This window comes from Vombatus ursinus, unplaced genomic scaffold (assembly GCF_900497805.2).
Source record: "Vombatus ursinus unplaced genomic scaffold, bare-nosed wombat genome assembly UNPS02014774.1, whole genome shotgun sequence".
NCBI lineage: Eukaryota > Metazoa > Chordata > Mammalia > Diprotodontia > Vombatidae > Vombatus > Vombatus ursinus.
This window is the reverse complement of record NW_020954552.1, coordinates 14,460,330-14,480,383: the sequence shown is the minus strand read 5'-3', so window position 1 is coordinate 14,480,383 and position 20,054 is coordinate 14,460,330. Positions and strand designations below refer to the sequence as shown.

At 37.2% G+C, this 20,054-nt stretch overlaps 1 protein-coding gene across 1 annotated transcript in view; it reads left to right on the top strand.

Moving 5' to 3' along the window:
* The window catches only part of XRCC4 (X-ray repair cross complementing 4), a 363,614-nt gene that overhangs the window by 159,019 nt on the left and 184,541 nt on the right, over window positions 1–20,054 (top strand). The window contains exon 4 of the mRNA XM_027864217.1: window positions 17,224–17,390. Coding sequence (XP_027720018.1) covers window positions 17,224–17,390 — 167 coding nt within the window. The remainder of the gene's footprint in view (window positions 1–17,223; window positions 17,391–20,054) is intronic.

The window sequence follows — 20,054 nt, the reverse complement described above, 5'->3', positions numbered from 1 at the left end:
GATCTAACAGTTGATTGGATATGGGGAGTGAGTGAGGGTGAAGAGTTATGGATTATTTGTAGTTTGCAAACCCTAGTCTTTGGCAGAAGTAAGGTAATTAGTAGGAAGTAAAATGAATTTTGTTTTTTAAATGTTGAGATTTAGTTAGATATGGGATATCATTTTGAAGATGTCCAATAGACAGTTGGAGATACAGGAATAGAGTTGAGGAAAAAGACTAGAGCTGGATATATAGATCTGTTCATGATCTACGTAGAGATGATATTTAACTCCATGGGAGCTAATGAGGTCATCAAGAAACAAAGTGTAGAGAGAGAAATGGAAGAAGCCCAGGAGAAAAAAAAAAAAAGCCCTGTGGAACACCCCCAAGTAGAGGGTGTGATATGTATAATGATCTAGCAAAGGCAGCTAAGAAGAACTATCCAGTCAGGGAACTACAATGAGTAGTGTCATGAAAATTCAGGGAGGCGAGAGTATTCAGAAGGGATGGGGGGCAATGATCGAAAGTGTCTAATGCTGCAGAGAGCCCAAGGAGGCTAAGAGCTGAGAAAAAGTCATAGCTTTAGCAAGGAAGATTTCATTGGTGACCCTGACTAGAGTTTAATTTAACTCAAATAGGCACAGAAGACAGATTGTAAGGGGTTGAGAATTGGGGCGAGATAAGAAAAGTGGAAGTGATAAATGAAGAAAGCTTTTTTTCTAGGAGAGTGGTTGTGACAGGCAGGGAGGAGAGAAACATGCAGATAACTTGAGGAGATGGTATGGTCATAAGGGAGATTTTGCCATTCTTGTACGCAGCAGAGACAGAACTAGTGGAGGAGAGGTTGAAAATTAGGGTGAGAGAGAGGATGGTTCCATACATTCAGATTTAAAACACAGAAATAAATCCTGATGTAATATAATTATAGGCTGGTTAATCAGAGAGATTGAAGTCTTTACATCCAAGACATTTCATTGTAAAGCTTGATAAACACAGTGGAATTAGCCTTAGAGTTTGGCTCTGTGCTTTTGTAAACTGAAAAGGATTTATGAGCTAAGTATTGAACAACACTCTAAGGCCGATTCATTAGTCTTTTTACTGGTAAACCACTTATCAATAAAGAAGCAATTGGGCATTTTGTTTTGTTTTGTTTTGTTTTTGGTAATGCAGAGATTGAAATATGAATTGAAAACTCACGTGCAATGCTTTTACCTTCATTATAAAATGTCTTAGGAAATAAGTATAATTACCTCATTTTTCATGTGTTGATTTTCAGTTGAAAAACAATCTTTTTCATGAAATTCAATTTTATATATTGTTTTGATAATATGCCTGGGGTTGGCAAGCTATGTCCTGTGGGCCAAATCTGATATGTGGCTTTATGGCAGACTAAGAATAGTTCTTTTATTTTAAAATAATATTTAATTGCATTTAAAAAATGTAAAATTAAAAAAAAACAACTCCTAGTTCACTGGCTTTACAAGAATAGATGACCGGCTGTATTTGAATCTCAGAATTGCTAGTCCCATGATTGAATCAGTTAATTTATCAAGAGCTTCCTATGTAGCATGCCTTGTACTTAACATTAGAGACGCAAAGAAAAAGCAAAAACAGCCCAGCTATATGCCATATACCTATTGTGTACATATATGGTACTTTGAATATGGTATATATCTATGTGTGTGTACATGTATGGATAAGGATATGTGTATACATATACACACGCCTATGTACAAAGGAAAAATGGAAGGTAACTTAGAAAAGTGCCTTGGCATAGCATGTTGCATATAATGAATGTTTGTTGAATAGAAATGGAAAACATCAAAATCAAATTTGTTATGATATTAAATCATTCAAATTAATTTTCTGTGGTAACATTGTGTAATTGTGCTTTTTAAAAAATATAACAAAATAAAAATATAATAAAATGCCTTAAAGGCAAAATTATTTGTTCAGTGCACTCTGACATAACACTATTATTTGCTAGATGGTAATCACCACAGACACAATGCCTTCAGTTGTTTGGGAGTTTGGGATTGTTAAGAGTGCTCAGACTTTGAGTTCTGATGGGTTGGGGAATAGAGAACCCATGAATTCCCTTTCATTCCTTCTGTTGACTCAGGGACTGTCTTGCCTGCTTCCTTTTCCATGGAAATCAGGTTGCTTCCTGCCAAGGTATCTCTCCTCCCTGGCCCACTGTGGAGTGGAATGCAGTCTTGTAGCTTCTCCCCTTAATTCTCATAAACGCCCTCCCTATCTGTCCAATCCCAGGAAGCTATTTTTGATCACTTCTTTTTATTTATTTTTTTATTAATTTTTTTTAGTTTTCAACATTCACTTAATAAGATTTTGAGTTTTAAATTTTCAACACCTCTTTTCCCTCCCCTCTCTCCAAGATAGTGTGCAATCGATATAGGCTCTACATATACACTCATATTAAACATATTTTTACTTTAGTCATGTTGTAAAGAAGAATTAGAACCAATGGGAGGAACCACAAGAAAGAAGAAACAAAACAAAACAACAAAAAAAAGAGAGTAAATAGTATGCTTCCATCTGCATTCAGACTCCATAGTTATTTCTCTGGATGTGGATAGCATTTTCCATTATGAATCTTTTGGAGTTGTCTTGGATCCTTGCATTGCTAAGAAGAGCCAAGTCTATCAAAGTTAGTCATCGAACAACGTGGCTATTACTGTGTTCAATGTTCTCCTGGTCTTTCCAGGTTTTTCTGAAGCCCGCCTGCTCATCATTTCTTTTTTTTTTTTTAAAGGCAGTTGAGGTTAAGTGACTTGTCCAGGGTCACACAGCTAGTAAGTGTCAGGTGTTTGGTCCGAGGCCGGATTTGAACTCAGGTACTCCTGACTTCAGGGCCGGTGCTAAATCCACTGCGCCACCTAGCTGCCCCTCATCATTTCTTATAGCACAATAGTATTTCACTACATTCATATACCACAGCTTGTTCAGCCATTCCTGAATTGATGGGATGCCCATCAATTTCTAATCCTTGGCCACCACAAAAGAGCTACTGTAAATATTTTTGTACATGTGGGGATCACTTCTAATCCAAACCAATAAACATGGATTAAGTGTCAGCTGTGTGCCAGGCACTGTGCTAAGCACTAGGGACATAGTTTTAAAAAAGAAAGTTGCTGCTCTAAGGAGCTTACAATTTGATTGGGGGAGACAACACACAAAAAGAGGCAAGAAAGTGGGGAGAGAGGCGGAAGGGTATTTTGTTTCATGGAGTTGAAACCAGGCAAAACAGCAGGCACAGAGTGGAGTGGGCAGAAAAGTCCAATTTCTGTCCCTCCATAAAGAAAGGCATTGGGAGGAATTTGATATTCCACTCTCCACCCCTTCAGTCAAAGGGGAAAGGAGGCTGTGGAAGGTAGTGTAAGACAAGGCTTGAGTTAGAAGCATGGTGGTGAGATTAGAGGTGATTAGCCTAAACTGGGCTCTTTTCTGTGGAGTGAAAACCAGGCATAGCAACAGATTCTAGAGCAATGGAGAGCATTGAAGGTTAGAGGGAAGAGAAGACTAATTTTTAGCAGCCCACAGAGATGGGGCTTCATGTGTAATGGATATAGGTGAGTTTCAGACTTGGATCTTTTGTTTGTAGAACAAAGGTAGATCAAGAAGATAAATATATTTTTTCCCACTTTCAACTTAGAGCTACAGTTTTTTATATATATTCAAAACCTAGAAGTGAAAATCATTTGCTTCTGGGAAATGGACAGGTAACTGGGTTAGAAGACAGAAAGAATCATAGACAGCCAAAACAGACTGGATTTATTATATATTCTAAAAGAAAAGCAAGCTGTATGTAATAGAGGTCTGCAGTTTCATGAACAATCTTTTTCCCCCATTCTACTATTCGTAATAATAGCATTTGCATAGTGTTTTGAGATTTGTGAATTATTTTACCAGAGTTATCTCATTTGGTCTTCATAGCAACCCTGCTAGGCCTGTGATATTATTATCACTATTCTGCAGATGAGGAAACTGAATCTGAAAGAGATTAAATGACTTGCCTAAGGTTGTACAGCTAGTAAGTGTTGGACCAAATTTAAAAGTAAGTCTTCTTGATTCCAGGTCCAGCATTCAGTCCATTGTAGCTGCATATGCTGCATATGAAAATGCTCATTTTACTTGGTGTTTAAGTTCAGAATAGAAATAAAGGGTTTTTTTTTTTAAGAGTTTAAGCATTTGATAGCTTCTCATCCCCTGCTTTCTTTCCCCTTTGTCCATTTTTTCCCTCACTACATTCCTGCTACCAGAGATATTTGGTGGTACAGTGGATAGAGTGCTGGGCCTGGAATGAGGAACATTTGAGTTCAAATGTTGCCTCAGACACTTATTAGTTGTGTGATCCTGGGCAAATTACTTAACCTCTGTTTGCCTCAGTTTCCTCAATAGTAAAATAGGGATAATAACAGCATCTGACCCATAATAGGCTCTATACAAATGCTTATTCCTTTCTCTTTCTTTTCCCTTCCTTGTTTTCCATAAGGAATTCTATTTTGTCTTCCCCTAACAAAGTAATCTAGAAGCAACTTTAGCTTTGTATATCTAAATCCATTTATTGCATCGCTACCTTCCAGTTTCACCTCTAATCTATGGGCATTATTAAGCATTGTTAAGTATATGTCTGAGACTAACTTGCAACCCTTAAACAAAAATTATACTCTTTTTGCCTTGAGTTAATGAATCCTCTCTTTATGGCCTCTGAATGCTGTATAGTCTATTCAGATCACATCCAGAACTCCTTTCCTCTAACCTCTTTTGGTCTGAGTATTTCATAGAAAAATTTTTAGTGGGTCTTTGGGGCGGAGAATTATGTCTCTAATTTCTGCCAATGACTTTTGGGTTTTCTTTGGTACAAATTGTTTGAGCATTCTTGGTGTCAATTACCTAATATATTACTAGGCTAGAGATTCCCTAGATACAAAAAAAAAGAATAATATCTCATATTTATAGAGCATTTTAAAGTTTTCAAAGTGCTTTGCACATATTACGTTATATGATCCTTACAATCACTCTGTGAAGTATGTGCTATTATTATTCTCATTTTTCAGATGACAAAAACTGAGGTTTATAGAGGTTATGACTTTTCCAGGGTCACATAGGTAGTATGTGAGGCAGGATTCAAACTCAAGTCTTCCCGACTTCAAATTCAAGGCTTTTTCCACTCTATCATAGTACCTTTTGTAAGTGATGTAAAGTAAATAATAATCATGAAGATATAAATTTTTCTCACAGTAGGGTGAAGAAGAAGTTTATGTAAATTTCAATGGCTATGTTGATATAGCATAATTACATATTTAAAGCCAGGCACAAATCCAATCAATATTTACATTTTCTACAGAAACTAATTTAACATATTACATCATCTTAAAGCCCTTTATAGCCTATGTCACTGTAGTTAGAGCCAAGCATGTATTTTTCCTCCATTTTGATTGGGCTACTCTAAATGATATAAAATGTCTAGGATATTGAACATTTTTTAATAAAAAATTTTAATTAGTTCGAGACCTTAAACAAAATTTGTAAACCATCTCTACTTTACCAAAAGGAACTACTGTAGCTAGAAATGTGAGATTAGTGTTCTGACAAATATAGCATTCCTATCTTGTTCCAAAGAGTACTTATCAGCATCCTTTTCTCAGTTGTAAGCTACCTTATGAGATAAAAGTTGGATTTGCCTTGACTCTGATGTGTTACTATTGTCAGGGAGTGCCTTTGTCATATTTTTTATATACTACTAAAGTGTGTAGTATAGTAGCTTATTAAATAGTAAACTGGTTTGGGTAATGTCTTTTGACTCATGCATAAATTGGATTTAAGTGAGTCAGAGTTGTGCAGTGTCATTGGCTTCACTCTTCCAGAGTCATCAGAGTCCAGTGGTAAGACAAAATTAAGATGACTGGTGATGGTTTAGTATTCAGTGGAGGACCTTGGTGTTTTTGATGTCTTACCAAGCACTCAGTGCTCCACAGCACCTGCTTCAGCCAACTTCATGGCTGTTGGAACAAATTGTTCTCATTCACCCATTCTGCCAGGGGAAATCTTCACATGCTTGGGATAGACACTCCCCTCTCCCCCAAATCACTTATGGGTTTGAGACTCCTCAGTTATCCTTAACCTGGGTTAGCCTGTCTGCTGAAATGGTTTACTGGGGTTTGGTTGCTACACATACTACATCTTCTTGGAGCCACAGGTGAGAAGTGGGTGAATCAGGGAGAAAGCAGACCTGAAGAGGACTTGGCAGGCCTCACACCAGGATTACTAATCTTCCCTGAACACTCTTCTCAAGATCTCTCTGAAGAACTTCAGAATTGATTGAGAGACTTGGAAAGGTGCTCTGCTCTATGAGCAAAGCAGAATGAGACATCTCTAGTCTTAAAAATATATGTGGACTCTTTGTGCGTGGCCTGTGGTAGAGTCTTCTAAGCACATATTGTTCTGATCAGCCACAGAAGGACACACTTGTACCTTGACCCCAACATAGTAATGTCATTTTGGTCCTCTTTGAGCGCAAAGGACAGCAACCAACCAACCAACCAGTAGACTTGTACATAGTATATAGTAAATAAATGGTTGTTGAAATGAAAATAAGGCATCCACTTGGAGGTATCTAGCAGCCAGACATAGGGCTGGAGTTTAGGTGAGAAATGAGGGCTGGATATAGAGATCTGGGACTCAACTACGTAGTTAATAACAAAATCATTTATTATTGTGTATAGGTAGTGATGAGTGGAGTATCAAGGCTGATGGGATTTTATGGGATGCTGAGATTATCCCAATAAAGAGTTTCCTTCAGGCATGGCAGAGAGGTCAGTAAGAGAAATCCCAAAGTAAAGCAGGTGAGAAATGAGACCATTGAGTTCAATCTCCTCATTTTACAGATGAGGAAACTGAGGAACAAGTATGTTAAGTGACTTGTCCAGCTTACAGAGCTACCAAGTCTCTGAGGAGGGATTTCAATCCAGATCTTCCTGACCTTTCCTCTTGCCTGCCGTCTCGATGTGGACTTTAGGCAAGACATTAAAGTAGACATGTCCTAATCGGTAGTGAAAAGGAGACACTGAAACTCAGAACTGGAGATGTACATTTAAAAGATGCCTGCACAGAGGCAGTAGTTGAAGCTTCTTGAGTAAATGAGCATGTTGAAAAATAGAATATGTCAAATGGGAACCCTTTGGGATCTTGAACTTTCTGATTAATTGTTATAAACTTCCATTTTCCTTTTATAATTTGGAACCAGCCGAGGTATTGACTTTTATTATAGGACTACCAAGTAGAAATTAAATTTAGCAAATGGAAACAGTTTTAGATAGGTGCTTCTCATGGGAATGACATGAGCAGAGGAGCAAAACTTATTTTTTAAATGTTCTTAGGGAATTTTAATTGAATAGATTTGACCTCTCCTTTGCAAAAAACCTTTGTAGCTACAGTGATGTAGTGTTAGCAGCTGTTTATTTTGTCAATACTAGGTAAAAGGAAAAGTGAATAGGTTGCTTTTTGCATTTTCTCTACTGCTGGATTTCCACAGTCACTATACTCATGATCTAAGTGTGGCATGAGCTCTTTATCCCTTTTGCCTGACTAAAGCTTTCAAGTGATGAAAAACGGCTTCCTTTCTAAAAATGTCTATCTTAGTCAAAGCTGTCTGGCAGTTGTGATAATGAGATAATTTGGTATCATTTTCTGGGTTCACGTTTTGCTCATAGTGTAATCTGACTTCTAAAAATAAAATAAGCTTAGATTGTCATGTGCTCTATTTTGACTTAAAGAGCAGTATTTTATAAACTAAAGAATATTCTAACATTTACCTCTAGGAGACAATGTCACTTCAAGAACTTTAATAAGGTGATTGCTAGAATTTTTTTTCATTCTTCATATCTGGGATTCTTAACCTGGGGTTTCTGAATATGCTTTTCAAATATTTTGATAACTATATTTCAATATAATTCATTTTCTTTGTAATTCTGTGTATTTTATTTTATCACTTAAAAACATTATTCTGAGAAGTGGTCCATGGACTTTACCAGATTGTTAGGGGGACCCTAGGACACACAAAAAGTTACAAATCCTTCCTCTAAACTGTTTCCGTGTAAGTTACTTTCAGGCTGGCTTTCCAAAGTATTTATTTTAAATACAATTTAATTTTTGACATTCACTCAATAAATATTCGTTAAACTTTTCTGCTGTACAGAACATTTTGCTGGAAATTAAGAGAATTATAAATTTTGGATAAGATATAAGTCATGCTTTTATAGATCTTACGTGTGATGGTAGTGTTGTTATTGTTCAGTTACGTCCAACTCTCCATGATCCCATTTGGGGTTTTCTTGGCAAAGACACCAGAGTGGTTTGCCATTTCCTTCTCCAGCTCGTTTTACAAATGAGGAACTGAGGCAAACAGTGTTAAGTGACTTGCCCAGGGTCACATTGCTAGTAAATGTCTGGGGTCGGATTTGAACTCAGGAAGATGAATCTTCCTGACTTCAGGCCCAGCACTCTATCCACTGCACCACCTAGCTGCCCCTGTGTGGTAGTAGGATATGAAAAATGTAGTAATTAGAGTAGATAATATACATGATAAGACATGAGAGGTTTAAGCAAGGAACTGTTAGTTTTTCTGTGCAGTGGATAGAGTGCTGGGCCTGAAGTCAGGAAGACCTGAGTTCCATTCTGGCCTTACGCATTTAGTAGCTGTGTGACCCCTAGGCAAGTTACTTAACCTCTGCCTCGGTTCCCTTAAATATGAAGTAGAAAGAATAATAGCACTAACCTTACAGGGTTATTGTGAGGATTAAATGAGATATTTGTAATAAACACTTAGCCCAGTGCCTGAAACATAGTAGGTGCTTTATAAATGCCTATTCTTTCCCTCCCTCTGATCTTGGGGAAATCAGGGAAAGCTTCTTGGAGAGGTGGCATTTCATAGATTCTTGGAAATGGAAGGTACCTTATAGGTCATCTAGTCCATCCTTATCATTTTAGAGAGGAAGAAAACAAGACATAACAAGGCAGAGTGACTTCTCTAAGATTACATAGCTACTTAGCCATAGAACAGAGGCTGAAATTCAGCTCTTAGTACAGTGTACTGTTTAACACTTTTTGTTAATGACTTGGATAAAGACATAGGCCTCCTCATGGTATTTGCAGATGGCACAAAGCTGGGAGGGCTAGCTAACACACTAGATAAGTCAGAATCCAAAAAGATCTTGGCAGAATAGAGCACCGAGTCTGATCTAATAAGATGGCATTTAATAGGTATGAATGTAAAGTTTTTACTTGCATTCCAAAAATCAACTTTACAAATATAAGATGAGAAATGCATGATGAGACAGTAGTACTGAGAAAGGTCTGGGGATTTTAGTGTACTACAAGCTTGATATATATCAATAGTATGATATGGAAGCTATAATGAGAATTTGAGTCACATTAAGGGAAACGTAGCTTCCAGGACAGAAGGGGTGTAGACATGCTGTATTCATCTCTGGTCACATCTACAGTGCTCAGTTCTGAATACCTCATTTTAAAAAAGACATGACAAAAAAAAAATCTTAGGAATATCTAGAAGACAGCCAGTCATTATGAGAAAAAACTTCAAATCCATGCCATATAATGATATATGGGAAAAACTAGGAATTTTTCAGATGGAGAAGAAAAGCTAAGGAGCACATGATGATATTCATTAAGTATGTGAAAGACTTACAGATTCAGAAAAACTTGGGAGGACTTTATGATCTGATGTGGAATGAAGTGAACAATACCAGAGCAATTTATATGACTACAATAAAGAAAAGGAAAACACCTGTGGGAGATATAAAATGTATGCTCAACACAGTGACCAATCATGAGTCCAGAAGACTGATGATGAATTGTGCTTTCCGTCTGTTGGCAGAGAGGTGATAAACTAGAAGTCCAGAATGAGATGTATATTTTCAGTCATAGCCAATGTATGGATTTGTTTTGCATGACCTATACTTAATTTGTTACAAAGAATTTGATACCAGAAAGAAGAAAGGAAAGAAAAAAGTCTATGAATTATTAAAATATGACCAGAAGGGAACAGTTGGAAGTTCAGAAGGGGACAGACAAACAAAGCAGTATTGGAATTATCATATTAAATTTGAAATATACCCAGAAACCTGTGTATAAGAGAATCGTGGATTCCTGTACAATCCTTTTTTATGTTCTTTGTATGTTCATGTTTTTCAGTGATTTCCAGGTTCATTTAATAAACCTTTTTTTAAGGTATTTGAAGAGGTGTTGTGTGGAAGAGACTTCAGAGTTGTGTTTGGCTCTTACAGTTTCATGTGCAATCATCTTTTCTTGGTATACTATGTTATGGAAATACTTGTTTTATTCCATTAATTAAAATAAATAAAATTTTAAAAATTAAATTAAAAATTGAAAAGTGGTAAAAGTTTGGACAGAGTCAAACTTAGGGTTTACTGAAAGAAAAACTTCATTAACAACCAGGACTGTTTAAAAGTGATATGTGGGGGCAGCTAGGTGGCACAGTGGGTAGAGCATTGACCCTGGATTCAGAAGGACCTGAGTTCAAATCCAGCCTCAGACACATAACACTTACTAGCTGCGTGACCCTGGGCAAGTCACTTAACCCCATTGCCTAGCCAAAAAAACAAACAAACAAACAAAATAAAAGTGATATTTGTTGATTCAGGACGTGGCATGGTCCCTGATCTTAGAGGTCTTCACACAAAGCCTGCATGTCTACTTGTAAGGTATGGGATTGTAGATATGATTTTTCAGGCCTAGGTTCAATTAGGAGGCTGCTGAGCATCCATTCAACTCTGTCATCTTGTTATTCTTTCTACTATTCTATTTCCACATTTGAGTTAGGCTTTAAAGGGTGGATAGGAATTGAACAAATAGAGAGGCACAAGCTTAATGAAGTCAGTCAATAACATTTATTAAGTACCTACTATATGTCAGGTCTAATGGGAGAAGACAACACACACACACACAATCTGAGAAGTGTGGGGCGGGGAGGAGCATAAAGGAAGGGAGGAAGGAAAAGAAGAGGGAGGAGAGGAATGGTGAAGTACAGGAGTTCAGCCAGTTTGGGAATGATGAGGGCTTCATGGACCCCCTCCTTAAAAGGAGGATCTGAGAAGAGCTCTTCGTTTGCCCAACTCCTTCCCCTCCAATTAGAGGAAGGAAAAGGACCCAGAGGCAGATACTGAGAAGGAAGGGCATTCCAAGCATATTGAAAAAGGTGAGTAAAGGCTTGGAGCCAGGAGTCTTTAGGGCATATATGAAGGACAGTGAATAGTCCAATTTGGTTTAACTTCAAAGTATTTTGAGAGAAGTATAATGAAACAGTGCCAGAAAGATAGGGTGGTGCTGACTTGTTGAGAAATGCCACACTTCGCAACATTATTTAGTAGGTAGTAGCACGAAATGATTGAAAAGTTTTGAGCAGAGAAGTGATGTGACCACATCTATGGAAAAGGAGAGATACTGGTGGTGGTATAAAGGAAGAAGTCTTACATAATTCTCAGTTATTTTCTTAATTTTAAATTATTAATCCAAAGCAGTTGGACTAATCCACAGCTCCACCAGAAGCAGATCATGTTGCTTATCTGTCTCCAGCCCCTTCAGCATGGGAAGGGCTGTTGTCCTTTTTTCAGATGGCTATTTATATTTTAAATTTCATTTTCTACCCTTTATCTATTGGGAAATGACTCTTATTCTTAGAAATTTGTGTCAATTTTCTATAGATTTTAGGCTTCTGTCAGCTATATTTAAGGCATATTTTTCTTTTAATACTAGCTGTGTTAATTTGATTATTGATTTTTGTGAGGTCATTGTATTTTGTATAATCAAAACTATTTCATCTTTTAAAATCCTTTTTCCATGTCTGGTTATACCTTCTTCCCCAATAAATGCTATAATCTGCCATTCTCCTCTTATTTTTTTTAGTGTGACTTTTTTTAATAGTGTGACTTTCTATGATTAATTTATCTATTTGCTATTTATAATGGTGTCAGATTCTGATCTAAATCTAATTTCTGCCACAATATAGTTTATATAAGACCCAACTCTGCTACTTTACAAGCAAGACACAACTCTGCTACTTTACAGACTTTACATGAAGACCACATGAAATAATGCATGTGCAAATACTTTTTTTTTTTAGTGATATAAAATATAGGGTTGATAGAGAAAGGAGAATCTTAAGAGAAAACAAATTAATTGACCACAGGGATGGATTTTATGAGCTATAGTGATTGAAAAAGAAAAGTAAAATGAAATAATAGTAAATGTGTTCCTAATTGAACTCATATTTCTGTGCCTGTAGATTAGTTAGTATATTCTGAAGAAGAAAAAAGGTCTATTGTTTTTTCTTTAAACAGAATGAAGAGAGAGACCTAATAAAAGTTGTCACAATACAGACAAATGATCCTTAAGTCTCCTGGCAGGGTTTCTGAAATGTTAAGTAAGAACTCTTTAACTATGGTTTTCTTTCAGAAGATGTTAAACAAGTTAATGAACATAAATCAGCCAAAGAGGCCCACTCTACAGAGTTACAAATCCAAATAGTCACAAGATCTAAGAACTACTTGACATCGTTTAAAAATAGTACTCTAGGGGAACCGGGTGGTATGTAGGGACATTTTGCTAGCCTTTAAATTTTTTTGTAAACTGACTAATTTATTCCTCAACATGTACATTGTTGGAAGTGTATCCTGCCAAATAATTTTAAGAATATTATATAAAGGGCATTCTCAAGGAATTAAATTATTATAAAAACTTGTTAGGGGAAAAATGTAAAATTATGCTATGTAGATGACCCATAGTATCTGAAATACCATAAAGTTTTAGAAACCAAAAAAAATTCTTTAAGTCTTATCCTAAGATAATCACAAGTTTATAAATAAAAGTAAAAAAAAAATTAAAACCTTCAAATGCAACTCATCCCCAAATTTAGCCAGCCCCTCCACTCCCCCAAAACAGATACAGAGCTCTCTATTTCTGTATTCCCCTCTCTGGGTCTTTGTTCTGTTCTACTCAACAGTTATTCAAGTGACAGTAGATTTGGGTGCCAGGGTGGCTTATTTTTAAGTGTCTTACTTTTATACACTCAAGGGAAAGAAATAAGTGGGCCATTTAACTTTTAGTAGTCTCTGGATTTTTAGCTTTAAAAAATTAGAAATACAATTACATTTCTGGTGCTTTAAATAAAATTTTAAATGTTATCCTATGTAGGACTTTTTTTTAACTTTTCATATTACAGCTCATGAGAAAGCTGTGATGGAACCAGATAATTGTGAAACAATATTTTAATACTTCAACAAATCTATGATCTTCTTGGTATGGATAGTCTCTGCAGTGACATATATCATAGGCCCTCCATGTCTTCCTACCCTGCGCATTTCTTATCCACCTTTCTGTGAATACTTTTTGGGGGAGTCACCTAATGTTCACATAAACTTCCTCAGTTATTTTAATGTTTTGGGAGGTGCAAGTACAGCACTTAGGTTGTCCTTAGTTTATTGTCCTCTCTTGATACATGATTGGCACACCTGTCTTTTGAATCATATAGGTCCTTAATGATGTTTTTTATCCTACCTCTTTTGAACAAATCATTGTTAGAAATATGTGGTACCACTTGAACCACCATGGCTCAATTTTTGTTGTCCTTTGGGGCAACTGAAATGTTGATTCTTCTGAGATTGTTATTCCAGGATTCTTAGCCGTTTAGCATAACTTGGTGATACTTAGAGTGCAAATTCTAGACTTTTGATTTGGTGATCATTTTAGGGTCATTGAACTGATGGCATAGTTTCCCAAGGCAATTTGGCCTAATTTCCTACTCCTTTTCAATTCTGGACATAGCCAATCACTGCTCTAGAATGCCTATCAGAAATATACCTACCAATGGACTTAATCAAGAAGGTTGCTCAAAGAGATTAAGTAACTTGTTCAGGGTTACACAGTAAATGGCACAGCTCATATCTGAACCTAGCTCTCTGAGTTCGGATCCAGTACTCTCTCCACTACTGCACCTTGCTGAATCTCATCTTCATACATACTATAGCTTATCTTTTAACACATTTTAAACAATCAGGATAATATTGTATTCTTCAATTGTTGTCCACTTAGGGAATTTTCTTAGTCACAGTCATTTGTGGTATTTTGATCATTTAGCCGAATTAGAAGACTGGTCTTCTGTTTCTTGGTTTTGACACTAACTTGGCATGCAACTTTGTGCAAATCGTTTAATATTTATGTGCTTCAGTTATCTCACCTGTAAAATGTATATGGCAAGTGTTTACTAAATGCTTTTTCATTCATTCAGTCAGTCAGTCCATGAGGTGGTTAGACTAGGTGATCTCAGAAGTTCGTGATTTCATGACTGACTAAATTCTCTGGTCTTAGGAAGTCAAATATGTGCTTATTGTGTGTGTATGTGTATATACATATATATGTGTGTGTATATACACACACCCCAATACATATTACAGTATTTCAGTAAAAGAAGAAGCCAGATGTTCCAGTCAGTCAGTTAACATTTATTAAGTACCTAACTGTGTTCCAAGCACTGTGCTAAGGTCTTTTTCTAATTGTATCATTAGGTTCATGGTCTCACCAACTGCCACCAATAGGGCAGGCAAGCCAGTCTTGCTGAAGCAGCAAAGCACCCTGAGGAAGAAACAGGAGGCAGCATGTGCCAGGAGAGTGAAACCACCACCACTACTCTGGAATAGTATCCCCTTTAAACCCTGAGCTCATGAGCCTCTGGAATAACAATGGCCCTGAGACCATCAACCTTTCTTTCAGCCTGGGTCTTTCAGCTGTTTTCTAGGGGAGCAAGCTTTGTGGGAAAGGAGTCAATTTTCCTCTCTCCCACCAATACCACTAACTGATACCAAGGGGCAGAAAAATAGAGAGCTCTTGTAATATCATTGCTGCCTCCATCACCATCCCTGCTTCCACCCCCACCCTCCCCCGCCCCAGCCATCAACCCTGAGGGTACCAACCTTGTAGAGAAAGTACCCACCATCCCTGCCACCACTAACATGTTTTCAACCAGCTTTCACCAAGGAGGAGGTAAACCCAAGCATCCTCCTCACCTTCAATCTACCCTACTTCCAGTCCCCAGTCTCCCCCTGACAGTAACCAAGGGAGCAACCCTTGTGGAGATTCGGCCTGGTAACCTGTGTGTGCTTAAAAAGCTTAGCGGTTGTAGCTACTGAAGACCTAGAAAAAGAAGTTGACGAGACCAAAGTCCTTGGCATTATCAGAAACAGATATTGTTTTATCAGAGGAAATGGCGGTAAAGAAGATTGCTATCTGCTTTGCTGTTGCACCCTGAGGACCACAGGGCCTTTCCATTTGACTTGCCCCTGAAACCTCCTATGGGAGTTGTCTCTTCTCAGTAGAGTGTGAGCTCCTTGAGAACAGGGACTGGCTTGCTTTTCAATTTGTCTTCCTAGAACTTAGCACGATGCTTTACACATGAAAGAGCTTAATAAACAGTTTTCATTCATTCATTCACTAATTCATCACTTGCTTCTATATAATGTATTAATACAGTTATCCTTTCCACATCATGACTTTCCCCATCATGGTTGCAGTATATCATGGGTTGGCATAAGAAATTAAATAACAATTTTTGGGGAGTTTTTACAGAAGCTGCAGACAACACATAAAGGCCAGCAGATGACACAGAAAAAGTTTAGAAACTCAGAAATGCATAAAATATGTGTATAGGATTGTATAATATCAACATTTTATCTTTTAATAACATAATAATTCAGACTTCTTCTCTGGTATGAAGAGAGGGCCGAAAATTTTTACATGGATTTTCCACATTGCAGGGGTGCCACGCCCCCCTGTGATGTGGAAGGGGTAAATTTATAAAGGCAGCATCATATAGTATAGAGTTGTTAAATGCATGGCTGCAGGCCACATCACAGCTGGAGTGCTGTCTGAACCAGATTAAAATGTAATTGAGAAATATTTAATAAAATAAAAATACAATTGAACATAGATAACGTTAATATGTGGTTTTTTAAGCCAGTATGTGACCAGCAAGGATCCTTATGTACTATCTAATGGCCCTTGTTTCTATTTGAGTTTGACACTGCTGGTGTAGTGGATAGAAGACAGACTTTGGAATCAGAAAGACCTTATGTCAAATCCTGCTTCTGACACATAGTGACTTTATGACACTGGGAAAATCACTTAATCCTTTGTGCCCAAGCAGTTCTTTAGGGATATGAAGACATAGTCAATGGAAGGAGTTCCATACAAATGTAGGCAGTTTCTGTACATGCCATTCCCCTGACTTGATGAAATTATAGTTCAGGTTCAAAAAGCCCTCAAACCAAACTTAAAACATATTACTACATACTTAACTTGTTCTTATTTGTGGTTTTAGACATTGATTTTAAATATAGGAGCTAAGTACATAGCTTTTCCTTTTGACTTTTTGGTATGTAGTGTTAAACAATATTATTGATAGCCTACAACTCTCCCTTTTCCTGAATATAGCTATTTTTAAAATCTTTAAGCAATGTTGAACTTCATTATGTCCTTCCCATATACATTACCAGAGATTAGCATTAAAATGTGTTGGTGTAAACAGTTTTAACTGAATAAAGAGAATGCAAATTAGGTTGGTAACAAATAAATAAATGGTACTGGCGTTTTGTTGAGCAACTAGGTGGTGCAGTGGATAGAGTGCCTGGCCTGAAGTCAGAAAGACTCATCTTCCTCTGTTCAAATTTGACTTCAGACACTTAGTAACTGTGTGACCCTGATCAAGTCCCTTAACCCTGCCTGTGTTGGTTCCTCATCTGTAAAATGAGCTGGAAAAGGAAATAGCAAATCACTCTAGTATCTTTGCCAATAAAAATCCAAATGGGGTCACAAAGAGTTGAACACAACTGAACAACAGCAGTAACTGAACTTTTGTGGTAATAGATAGAATGTTTTTTTGGTGGGTCCTTACCATTGCTATTAGGTTGTATTTTTATTACTATTATGAACATGAATAGGAAAAATAAAATTGGTAAAATACTTAAATTTCTCCCTAACATCTGAAATGTTCAAGTGAAGTGGTATTTATGCTTTACATTTTTTGCCTGTTTAAAAAAAATAAAAATAAAACACGAAAAACCTTGGGTTTGAAACCAGGTTACTTAATCTTTTTTAGACACTAGAAATTAACTCAGTTTTTCCTTTTGTCCCAGTTCATACTTGGATCACTAAACCTGCAGAAAGTCTCAAGCCCAGCTGAAGTCATCCGAGAACTGATGAGCTATTGCCTAAACTGTGTGACTGACCAGCTCGCCAAGAACAGACACCTGCAGAGAGAGAATGAGATGCTTCAGAGGGACTGGAGTGATGTCCAAAAGCGGTGGGTTGCATGTGTGCATCTAGGACACACTGAGCTTTTGGAAGAGTTTTAGAAACATCGTATGTATTTTTTAAGTTAAGCTTTGACTTATAATAAACGTTTCCTCAGTTACAGGTACCAAAGTCATTCCTTATCTAATATTGAGTTTTAGGTCAGTGTTTTCCAGTTGATGAGGCTGTCTCTATGAAACAGTCTGTAGCAAATTTTTCCCAGTCCACAAAATTTTAACTACCAGTAGCTCTCACTTATTTTTAAATCATTAAAAATTTCATTAGAAATTTCTTATTAGGGGGAGAGGTATATCAAGAGAGCAGGCATGTCTAAAATAGCAGGGTTTACCATTTTCTCAGTTTACATTGTGTGTGACCTTATCATGACAGTCTTGGCCACTATCAATCAATCAACCAATAAACATTTATTAAGCACCTTAAAAAATAATTTTCTCACTAAACATCAATATAATCAATTGAACTTGCTTGTGTATATTTACATTTAAAGTAATTAATTTAAATGAGCAGTGTATGGTAATATTTTTTCAATCCCTCCCTCTAAATTCTCGTCAGGTTTGTCTATTCCTCTCTTCTCCTCTTGTCTCTTTCCCCCCTTCTCTCCCTTTCTCTCCTTATAGATCCCTTTCTCTTTTCTTCCCCCCCTCCACCCCGGCAAAGGGCAGAAGGCAGCAAAAAATTGAACCATCTTTGATAGAAATGTATCATTCAAGAACATTTATTAACTACTTTACTGAGTGTTATACCCTGTGTTAAGTGCTGAGGATACAAGTAAAAAGCAAAAAGAATATCTACCCTCGAAGAACTTACATTTTAATGGGGGGAACAACACATATGAATATATAAAAATGTAACTATAAGATACGTATGATCATATGACAGGAAGCTTTAGAGAGGAAGGCTGGGGGAACCAGGAGAAGTCTCTTGGAGGAGATGTCACTGGCCTGAGTCTTAAAGGAAGTGAGGTATTCTACAGGGTGGAGGACAGGATTGAGGGCATTCCAGGAATGGAAGATAGTCAGAAGAGCCAGTAGATCAGTGTTACGGGACCAGCTGCATAGATAGGAAGGGGTCAAACGTGAAGGGCTTTACATACTAAATAGAATATTTGGTATTTGATCCTTGAGGTAATATGAAGCCATGGGAATTTATTTATTGGGGTGGGGGAGAGTGTGATATGTTCACAATGTGCTTAAGAAAAATTACTTTAGGGACACTGGGCCCAGCTGTGCTGCCAATATACAGCCCTGGATAAGAAAGAACCAGCACGTGCCTGGTGAATGCAGAAGCAGTGGTGCATGGGTGCCATTGGCTGTGGGCACTTACAGGAAGCTGGAGGTCTTGGTTTCATTTCCAGGCAAGAGGGGAGAACTGAAGGAGGATCTGATGCCAGACGTACCATGTCCTCTAGAGGTGATTACAATAATAAGCTGCTACAAATTTTTAAAAAATGAGCAGGCAAAGGAAAGTTACTATGGGAATAGAGAAGACTGGGGTTCATCTTCAGAGGAGGATACTGAAGTAAAAAAAAAAAAACAAAACTCTCCTACCCCAAAGAGTAACATCAAATGGTCACCTGCCCAAAAAGAATTCATAGAAGAACTTAAAAAAGACTTTAAAAATCAAATGAGAGAGATTGAAGGAAAATTTTTTAAAAAAGAAAAACAATCCAAGAAAAAAAATATTACAAGAAGACAGTCAACCAATTGGAAAAGGTGATCCAGAATCTTTTTTTAAAAAAACATTTATTAATTTATTAATTTTTATTTTTCATCATTCATTTCCACAAGATTTTGAGTTCCAAATTTTCTCTCCATCTCACCCCTCCCCCCCCCCCCCAGGCGCCGTGTGTTTTGAATACCCCCTCCCCTAATCTTTCCCCCCTTCTGTCTCCCCCCCCCCCCCTTCTCTTATCCCCTTCCCTTTCTGTTTCCCTGTATGGCACTGTAGATTTCTATACCCAATTGCCTGTATATCTTATTTCCTAGTTGCATGTGAAAACAATTTTTAACATTTGTTTTTAAAACTTTGGGTTCCAAATTTTCTCCCTTCCTCCTTCCCCACCCACCCTCATTGAGAAGGCAAGCAATTCAATACAGGTTATACATGTGTAGTGGTGTGAAATACTTCCATAGTAGTCATGTTGTAAAAAACTAACTATATTTCTCTTTATCTTGTCCTGCCCCCCATTTATTCTATTCTTTCTTCCCTGTCCCTCCTTAAAAGTGTTTGCTTCTGATTACCCCCTTCCCCAATCTGCCCTCCCTTCTATCATACACCCCTTTTTTATCCCCTTCCCCCCCATTTTCCTGTAGGGTAAGATAGATTTCCATACTCAATTGAGTATGTATGTTATTCCCCCCTTAAACCAAATCTGATGAGAATAAGATTCTCTCATTCCCTCTTACCTTCCCCCACTTCCCCTCTACTGTACAAGCTTTTTCTTGTCTGTTTTATGTGAGATAATTTACCCCGTTCTACCTCTCCCTTTCTCCTTCTCCCAATATAATCCTCTCTCACCCCTTAATTTTATTTTTTAGATATCACCCCTTCATCTTCAACTCACCCTGTGCCCTCTATCTATCCATCTATCTATCCATCTATCTATCTATCTATCTATCTATCTATCTATCTATCTATCTATCTATCTATCTAT